The 10,795-nt window shown below is 36.8% G+C and overlaps 1 protein-coding gene across 4 annotated transcripts in view; it reads right to left on the bottom strand.

Moving 5' to 3' along the window:
* Positions 1-10,795, bottom strand: part of LOC107722634 (vasoactive intestinal polypeptide receptor-like) — a 34,466-nt gene that overhangs the window by 16,918 nt on the left and 6,753 nt on the right. For all 4 annotated transcript variants that reach the window (XM_016531083.1, XM_016531084.1, XM_016531085.1 and 1 more), the window contains exon 3: positions 7,329-7,433. In XM_016531083.1, the coding sequence (XP_016386569.1) occupies positions 7,329-7,433 (105 nt within the window). The remainder of the gene's footprint in view (positions 1-7,328; positions 7,434-10,795) is intronic.

Genomic DNA, 10,795 nt, shown 5'->3' with positions numbered 1-10,795 from the left:
TTTTTTAAAAGCTTATAAAATATAATTTTTTACAAATTTGACATAAAAGATTACATACTTTAATAAAGTTAGAAAAATGCCATTACAAAGGTAAAAACAAAATTCCACTGTAAATCACTTTAAGGAGTCAAATATTACCTCGTAATGGGAAGGCAAATTTTTGATCAAATTTTGGATTATTGATTAGAAGGTGCTCCTAAATTTTTGACTGTGCTCACAAGTGCTCCTAAAAAGAAAACTAAGCGTAGAGCCCTGGGACGAGACCTGGTTGAGCTGCACTAGAGAAGGCAACGAGTGTTATCACTATGTCGGAGACACGCTAGCTTTCTCAAGACAGATGAACTTAGAGTGGTTACAATCATCCGGGTTTAATCATCGCGCTCAAATTGATTTGATTTTGACGCAATATTTACACTGAAGCTCGCAGGCGGCTACGATAAGGGGCATGACATTTCCCGACCGATTGGTTAGCTGGGCCAATCACAACACACACTGGCCCAGCTAACCAATCACAGCACATTTCGTGGCGCCCTAGGCGACCACCTAGTTTGCCTATGCCTAGAAACGGTACTGATTGGGGCCCTACGCAAACTGTGTACTCTGCGTATAGGGAGCGGCGGTACTGCTTAGTCTTATCTTATTTTTTGCATATTGCAACAAAATTTTGTGATCTAATTCATTTTAGCAGAATTATCTGACATTTTTTGGGAACATTTTCCTTGCAATTTGTGAAAGCAGATTTCAGCGACTGATTACTGTGCTAAACGCTCATTGGCTTGAGAATCCTCTCAGGCCTGGAGGACTTCAAACTGAATGGGGCTGATTTCTGCACCCAGTCTGTTTTTGTGAAGTAAAGAGTAGACAAGCTCATCATCAGGTAATCATTCTCTGCAAAGTGGAGGAGAAAAAATAACTATAATAAAAACTATATAAATAATAAAATGTCTGTCTTATCGCTGCCTGAAATACCAGCTGGGAAATCCTTTTACTCACTGGACACATTATGACGTTCCCGTAATGACCCTTTAGATCCTCCTCTCACTTTTCTGCACTACATGTAATGTCCATGTCACGCTTATCAAATTCATGACCTTTCTGCCATACAGTTGAAGCCAGGTATTTTGAGGGTTGATGTCACAACAGAAGATGAATAGAAAGGAATGGAATTTTAAAAAACACCACCTCCCAAAATATTCCCAGTATTACGAGGCAAGGATTATAAATTTGTCTCTGCCTTAAAACCAAGTATTAAAATGTCATGTAGATGTCTCACTCGGCATTTTGGAAATATTCTGTTTACTATCAATGAAATGAAATGCTATTTTAATGTACGGTTAGTGACTGGTTGTATTTTTCTCGAACAGATTCCCAGAGGATGATTTGCCTCACAATTAGAGAGATGAGTCATGAATAAAACATGAACTTCTTCACCCCTGAAAATGTTACTCTCATTTGTAGGAACCTTGTCATCTTTGGGGAACGTAAGGGCATCAAAGAAGGTAGGCATAAACCTCTAGAGAACACAACAGGCTCTACTTATGGACAGTGAAACACAACAGCATACAGGGATTGATGTAAATCTACTGTACATTAATTAGACCAGAATGCTTGAAACGAAATGTCACAAAATCCGCTAGCAACTAACCACAAAAGCCTCTAATAAGTAGCATTTTGTACAGTGGAATTTAAATACGAATAGGGAATCAGATTTTTTCATCTTCTTTTTTTTAACCTAGTTTCAATGATTAATTGACAGACCGTTCTAAAAGCAATAAAACTGCATCAAAGATTTCAAAATGAATGTGTACATGAATGAGCACCAACAGAACCCCATTCCATCTGTCCACCACGACCTTTAAACATGTTTGCATGAACAGACAAGCTTATTTTTATCATTTCTGAAGTTAAATACCAGCCCCACATCCAATTAAAACGGCTCTGTGGGAAGCAAGACGGCAAATACATCAATGCAAAACATAGACAAAATTTTGGAACGTTTAATATGCGTTTGGCAAGTTGTGGCGGTGATCATCTCGCTCAGATGGGACGGCTTGAAAACCTCATTATCACTGTGCCAGCAGTATGTGTAGCTGATGACGTTTACTTCTGAGAGCGAAAAATCTACATTTAGACAAAGTGAGGATTGAGGACATTCAGAGAACCTGTAACAGGAATACATAAAACATGAGCTAGTGCTAACTAACAAACAGATAATAGTCAAATACACTCAAGTACAAACTGCTCCTACTCAACTCATAATAGCATCCACAAACCACAAAATCCTTCGATGACTCAATTTTTTTAAATTCAAATCAATGACGAAAGCACTGTCATTCAGTATGTTTTTGCATTTAAAAAAAACACAAGACATTGTTTGTGTAATCTCAAGCACCAGGACAGATAAGCTACTGCTGCTAGAGTCTGGACTTGTTTTCAATGAGGGATTGTCAGAAGAATGCTTTCATCATCCCGAAAAACAAGACAATGGGCATTGTCAGTGCCATGTATGAAGATGTGGACCGAACAGGAGCTAATCAGCCCGCTGTTATGTTATTTCAGAGCATGCCTTTGAATAGGTCTTCTGCATGTAAGCATGCAGAGATACTCGCTGGGCCTCAGGTTAAAGCTCATCCCTGTGAGAATTTACGCAAGATTCCCTCCAGCCTGAAGAGAGAGGATGGGGGTTCTGGTTCTGGTAAAGTTTTGGTCCTTGAACAAGTGTTGATAGAAGCATGACTTGTATAAACATGAATCAGACTGGGCTTTTGTTAAAGCTCTTTGAGCAAAGTGTTATTACAGCAGCTTTCTGCAATGAAGGTGGGTGTGTAGGTGTGTCCTTCTCTTTCAATCACAAGCTGCTTGACGTATTATGACAGCGGCTCTGAAAGTGCAACTGCTGTCTGTGAGAAGTCGCAAGAATGTGGGTAATTAAAGCAGTATTCGGGGTTCAATACAAGTTAAGCTCAATCAACAGCATTTGTGGAACTCCTCCAAAAATAGTTTAGTTTCCTCCCTTGTTTTGTTAAAAAAGGAGGTTACATTGAAGTACTTACAATAGAAGTGAATGGGGCCAATTTTTGGGTGGTTTAAATGCAGAAATGTGAAGCTGAATTTAATTCTTTTATTAAAAGTGTATTCTTTGAGCTTTAAAGCTCGGTTTGGGGTTTTAAGGTTTATAGTGTTGTGTTGTCATGTGATGAAGTCATAATAGAAAGAAAACAAAAATTTTACAATAAAATAATTTTAGCACATAATATTTGTCTTGTCTCTAAAGTTTTGAAAAAGTATTTTAATGTGTAATTCTCAGGGTTTTTATTTTTAACTAAACCTAAAACTATAAAAACTATTAATTACTATTTAAAAAACTATTATTATTGTTTTTTGATATTTGGAATAAAGCTGAAATATAAATATTAGATGAAAAACTTAGAAATGTTGCATTGGCTAATAACTGAAATTATTTTTATGCTGAAGTTAAAATTGAAGTACTAAAACTACTAATTAAAAACTACCATAATTAAATTAATAATTTTAATGAAAAACTGAAATAAATAGAAATATGATATAGAAATATATAATAGATAATGTATATTATATATACAAAACTATATAGCAATATTAAAAAATGAATAAAATGACAAAAGCACATAAAAAATGACTAAATCCTTCAAATTTGAATAAAAATAATCTAATTAAATTTATTAATAAATATTTTATAAATAAAATCAGATTGCCCCCATTCACTTCTATTGTGACTCACTATAGCCCAGATTCAGCATTTTCGTGTGTGTGTGTGTGTGTTAATCAACAGGACACAAATTTCGGAACCTGGAACTTTCCTTTAAGGTGTGTTTACCTTTGCTTGCAAGCATGAAAAGTAACATTGAATAGTTTTGGCTTGGTAAACTTTACTTTCTGAACATTTACATGAGGTGTGATCATGAGGTCACTGCGCTATTGACAGTGTGTTTGACTGAAGCATGAAAGTGAAGTTATGAGCAAAGAAACCACTCTGAACAGTTGAGAAGATTAATGACTGTATGTTTGCTGTAAAGCTCCTGGGTAAAAAGTTCACATGTGTTAGGACACTAGAAGCTCCACCCAAAATAAATTTATGACATATCCCTGGATCTGTGTGCTGCCAAGTTTTGTAACGCTTGTTTTCCTTTCCATGCTCCTATAAAAATGAATTGCTTCTTGATTAGTCCATAACACAAGACCTGGTAGATTCTTTTGAATCTATAATCTGATACTACCACTGGACAGATTAAGCTTCAAGGAAAGAATTTTACTCCTGCTGGATAATACAGGAACAGCTGGAATACCGGGAGTCAGATTTAATCTTCAGGCTTGATTACACAAAGCATCACTGCTATTAGTAAAGAGCCATAAACTGATATTTCTACACACAAAATATATTCAATATTTTGCTTGATAGGTGTATTTAAACCATATTTTTTCTAAAAATAAATGGCACTTTGTTTGATATTTTGTTATATACCACAAATAGTGTGGATAACGTCATTTTAAGGGCCGCTATACATCTGGTTGGGCTACAAACAGACAAGAAGGAGACTCTACACAATATAGAAAGCTTTGATGTGCAGTCCATTAAAAGCAGTGAATACAGCAAACTGGCTTTCCAAAAGCAATCCAATCCAACTTACTGCTGCATAACTTTCGCATAGTTCTGTTGAAATCAGCATGATCGCAGCGATCACTAATGCAGCCTAAACACTAGTGTGTACTGTGGGAACCCTGATAAAACAATTCTAGCTAAAATCATCAACATTCACTGTTGAATATCTTTTAAACACTCTTTCTGGGCAATAAACATGAAGCTTTTCTGGGAATCGGTGCTAAGGAAAACAAATCTTTCCTTTGATTGGTCCAGAAAGCCTCAATCTGTTCGCTATAAATTAATGAGGATTTTTGTGTCCACTGGGTCCGTGCATGTCCTTTGTTCTTCCCTCTGGTTCATAAATTGTTCCATCAACACATTTGTTATATATGTCTTTGTCTCCCCTAAAATCCAACTCAACATTCCCAGTCAGTTAGTTATCAGTTTTTTCCCATCACATGATCAAGTCGGCTCACCCCCAATCTAATATATGCAGGTCTTTTCCCAATCACATCTGGCCTGTATCACAGCTCACCAAAGGCATGAACTCCACAAGCACATGAGGAAGATAAATCCACTGCATTTCACCCTGTATCATCTAAATCCCTCAATCCATGTTTTGGATTTCTTCCAGAAAGCACTCTCTCAGAGCACTCAAGAGTTTCACAGAAAAGGCATGCCCCTTTCAGCAAGACACAGATATGACCTGGAAGCCATTAGATGTGTGTAAACAGTTCATAGGATGAAAATTATGGTCGTAAATCAAAGCTGAAATTCTGACAGAAAGCACAAGTGAGTGGAAGGACATGCAAATAAATAAATTCAAATTCTGTATTGTCCATATGGAGATCATATAAAGAAAAAACGCAGACACTTTCTATAAAAGAATGTCAATGTGTCACAGCTACTTTTTGGAACTCAACCAAATGTGCTGTATTTTCCACAATTACATGTCATTACAGAAATGGACCCTACATTACATGGATGCCACTGCTGCTTTTAAAGTAGGATCACTTTGAAAACCTTATTGATCCACACAGTCATTTTCACTTACAATTTCATGATTGTTGAGCAACCCAACCTCATGACATACTTTCATTGGCGTTCTTGTGTCAAACTTAACTGCCGTAGTCAGTCCTCAGTTCCTACAAACTGTCAAAAATTTAAAGTAAAAAATGACTCCCTTTACTCCTCTGTGTACTTGAGGGGGAAAGGGGACATTTAAGAGGTTGAGTCAAATCAAAATGAAAATTATTACAGAAAATATGAAAATAAAAGCTGATACATTAACTTCATGACAAAAGGCAATTTTTTCAATTCTCTAGATGGTTACATACACTAAAATAAATCAGGGTAAGGCTTCATTTTAATGACATCTGGCATGATATGAGTGCTCATGTTTAAACCTGTCCATCAAAGGTCTGTATGATTGACAGGTCCATTGGACAGTCTAACAGAACAGAGAGGTCAGCAGTGATCCAGATGACTGCAAGCTAGTAATATTATTCTGAAAGCAGTACATCAGCAAGTCAAGGACTCAAATGGACATTCACTCATACAGCAACGTGTGTATGAATGAAATCACTGAATGAAACAACCCCCACTTTATATGAATATATAAATATTATATATATATATATATTGTCATACGTTTTCATGCTCACTAAGGCTGCATTTATTTGTTAAAAATACTGTTAAAAGAGTAATGTTTTGAAATATTATTACAATTTAAAATAACTGTTTTTTATTTTATATATTATAATTTAATATAATATTATATATTTTAAAATGTAATTTATTCCCGTGATGGCAACGCTGATTTTCAGCATCATTCCTCCAGTCTTCAGTGTCACATGATCCTTCAGAAATCATTCTAATATGCTGCTTTGATGCTCAATTATTACTGGTACCCACTTATTAATAGATTAATAGTGAGTCTTATCATTATTAATGCTGAAAACATTTGAGCTGCTTAAGATTTTTGTGGAAACTGTGATACATTTTTTCAGAATTTTCAGGATTTTTGATGAATAGAAAATTTAAAAATAACAGCATTTATTTGAAATAGAAATCTTGTGTAACATTATAATTGTCTTTACTGTCACTTTTGATCAAACATTACAATGTGTGTGTGTATATATTTATATGTACACAAATAAGATAATGTCATGTCTGCTACTTAGCATCCATAACAAGCACAGCTTCCTTGATTTCATGTTAAGTTGCTAAATATAAAGCTAATCCTGATTAGCCAAACACAACCACAAAAGGCTTACTAAACAGTATTCAAAGTTACCCATGGTTTTCCTCGTTTGAATAAATTACAGCGGTCATGAGTTCTCAGCAAAGAATTGGCCCATGAGGCTCTTCCCAGAGAAAGTCTCATGAATACAGTTCGTGTGTCAATGTTTCTGCTAAATTACAGCAGCAGGTCCCAATAGCACAGACAAGAGTTATCAAAGACTAATCAGAAGAACTCAGAAGAAGGCTTTGTGAACAATGTGACATTGGTTATGATGCTAATTCAGTAGTGAGGACATTTGCTTTCTCTGAAAGTAAGTCCCCACAGAGACTGTTGAATATAGTGACTTTAAAAGACTTTATCAAGAATATTAGAAGTGGAGTACAGTGAAAACACAAGGAGAAAAACAGGTGTATTAGAAAACATTTAGCATCTTCTTATGTATTGAAGAAGTTATTGACATACCTCTCTGATCACTGACATGGCTGAAGTAATTCGGACAGGGGATGGTGACCAACTCCCCAATCCTAGCTGATGGCCAGCATGCTAGATCCCATTCACCTGTGCAACCTTAAAAAAAGTGAAGGAAAACTGATTAGGAGATAAAATACTGATAAGATATCTGAAAAGATACAGGCATCTAATCACGCTGTAATTGGTGATGAAATCTAGATTGTCTCTTTAATCAGTTGATACAGGCCTATACAATTATTTTGGCTCTTGACACATCAAACGTTCATTACATCCTCTTAAGGCCAATTCACACAGTACCGACAGACACAGACTGTTGTGACGAGTCAGAAGCGTGTGGATCCATTTGCAGCTTTTATTGGAAGTTTAGGCAGCGGAATCAGACGGCAGGCTTTGGAGAAGCGGTCAACGATGGTGAGTATGGTGGTGTTGCCTTGAGAATTGGGCAGGTCGGTGATTAAATCAATGGCGATATGGGACCAAGGTCGGTGTGGTGTGGGTAGTGGATTGTACGGGAGCCTCCTCTGTAACACAGACATGTTCGTCTGATTTTGTAGGATACAATAAATAAAAAAATGAAGTTGTGATGTAACATAAGTAGTGACCGATCTCTTCTTTCGTATTATGACAAACATCCAAAAGAAACAGACAATAGAAAAAGAAATCCATCTATCCATCAGTTGTTGACTGGATGAAGGCATATCTGATATAGTGAGCTTGAAGTCAATTGTAAGAAAGGGTCTGGTTTAAGCATACCAAATATTTGGAGAAGTCCAGCATATGTCAGAGAGTTATCTGTGATTTTACTGGAAGATCGAATCATTACATTTTGATTCAAAACAAACTTTAATAAAAGAAACATTTGTATGAATGCATCATTCACAATGAGAACAATAACATGCATTTAGATAATAGAATTTTCCTTTCATACCTACTTTAAAGTGGTTTACACCATATGATTTTGTGAACTATAACTTAATTCCACATCTCTGAAAATTTTTAAATCCAACTGATATAAAAGATTTTATAACAGACTGGGCTACATGACAAAGAGAAACCAATCATACACAATGCCATGGGAGAGCGCTTTATCAAAGTTCATCTCACAGTCTGAGAAACTAATTTGCATATTGGTCTAAGGGGAGATTTGTGATTGAGATTTAAATCACAAGAAACACAAATGACAACACACAACCTTGAAACACTAGCCCAGAGATAATCAGACTTTAAACTCACAGCTAACCAGCTTTTGTAATTGCTTTGTCAGAACAAAATCAATATTAGATTAGGCTGGAATAGGCAGTGTTTTGGTTTAATGAGGTACAGTACATGCCCAATAGGCAGGGCCGTCGCTAGTGAGGTGAAAGGTGGTGACGATTATAGGGGACCACGGCTGAGGGGGGGCCCCCGGCGATCTCAACCGACTGGCTGAGGCCAGCCTAAAAAGACGCTCAGGACAGTTGACGGGCCACTGCTGCGCATCGTCACGAAAGCTTATCATTTGCACGTGTTTTTAAGCCTTGTAAATGTAAACATTCAAAAGAGTTTAAAGCATTCAAACACAAGACGCGGAAAAACTCAACTGAGTCCTCGCGCGCCGTGTTCGGTGCGCACGCAGAGAGCCGCGTCTCACGGACAGCAACACCGAACCGAGCTCTCCTTCGTGTCCTCCTGCACCTGAACGAACAAATACAAATCGCAGTTCAAACATGCAAACAGAAAAAGATGTGAAAGAGCCCAATTCAGCACCCCAGCACGGTGTTCTATGCGCACAGGGCGCACGCAGAGAGACGCGTCTCAAAGCGCTTGAACACCGAATTTGCCTCTTCTTGCTCTTGTACCGACAAATACATACAAAATTATGTCAAAATACCCGTCTTGGAGAGTATCCCCGAAAAAAAACGGTCGGTTATGTCTTAAGTGAAAGTAAACAGTGGAGAAAGAAATCGGATGTGTATCATTATTATGGATGCATTGTCTTTTAAAGTGACCGCGCCTAATTTACTTGCTGCTGTAATGTTAATCCAAGAAAATGAAAGAACGAAAATCACTCACTGCTCTTGACTGAATTACTTTGTCATTTTAACAAGAATTAATCCACAGTCAAACCAAAAATTATTCAGGCACCAGATATCATTTTTGATATTTTTTTACTAGTGGGTGCAGGACACTATAGATCATTTATGTAAGTGAGGATAGCAAAATAAAGTAAACTGTGACATATTATACCAAAAAATTATTTATACAGTGGACTACCAGTAAAATTGATTAAAAAAAATTGGGACCAAAAATTATTCAGATACTTTGACCTGACCAAGTGTTTTTTCTTTAATGGCTAATGTGAACTTTTTACACCACAGACTGAACAAAATTAAGCATTGCTTGGTAATTGGTCAACAAAGTATTGATAGTTGTGCAAATATAGTTATACTAACAGTTGTCTGAATTTTTGGTTGATTGTGTTCCATTACATACCTTTCTATCAGTTATCTGACATTATCAAGATGAATTTGTTCTGACACAGTTTAGCTCTCAGTTCTTGTCATATTTTATTTCCATTTTCTAAACTATAGCAAATAAACTGTGATAATATGAGAAATGTTGAAGGTGTCTGAATAAATTTTGGTTTGACTGTATATTTAAATTTTACAGTGAAGACTATGCAGTGCTGTTTTACATTTGATTATTCGGTTTCTGTACCTGGACACCTACAAACTTGAAAAAACTTAAACATTGTGTAAATAGCACAAATAAATAAATAGAACGAACATACAAATTAAACAATTTCAAACAGGGCCCACTGGTACAACCTGCACTGAGGCCCCGCAAACCCCAGCTATGGCCCTGCCAATAGGCAGGCACTGAAGCTCTTAAAGTCCACTTATAATTTACTCATTCTAGCTTTTTTCACACACACAAATCACACAAATCCCTGTGAATGATTCCAGTAATTAAGGTGCCCCATTATGGGCTGCGTTATTAGAATTTGCAATTAAATATTTGTTATCGTAACTCATATTTTTTTGTGTCTGCCTTGCCAGTTTTTTGTGTCTGCCCTGCCAGTAATGAGAAGTCAAGATAAAACCGAGCGGCAACCTCCTGCGCTCTCTGGTGAAGCCAACAAGGAAGTGACTTAAACTGTAATTCGTCAACTGGCCGCTAGAGGCTGGCTGCAAAAGGGAGTCAATCCCATAGACTCCCCATGTTAAAATGCCCAACTTTACAGCAGAAAAAAACGTTTACAGCCTGGTTCAAAAAATGATTTTGGTCTATATAGCTAATTTTGCCCTTCATGACAACTGTGAGGGGGTGAATTTTTTTATAACTCATCCGTTTAAATTATATTAAGCCTTAAAGTTCTGCATAATTAAGGGCGTGGCCACTTGAGTGACAGGTGGATTGCCGCCGCTGACACTGCTGTGAAGCTAGGTGGGCGTGGCTTCAGCAACCAGCTCCCGCCT

Source organism: Sinocyclocheilus rhinocerous, unplaced genomic scaffold (assembly GCF_001515625.1).
Source record: "Sinocyclocheilus rhinocerous isolate Xijiao unplaced genomic scaffold, SAMN03320098_v1.1 scaffold541, whole genome shotgun sequence".
Lineage (NCBI taxonomy): Eukaryota > Metazoa > Chordata > Actinopteri > Cypriniformes > Cyprinidae > Sinocyclocheilus > Sinocyclocheilus rhinocerous.
The sequence above is the reverse complement of the archived record's forward strand: the minus strand, read 5'-3'. Positions and strand labels throughout refer to the sequence as shown.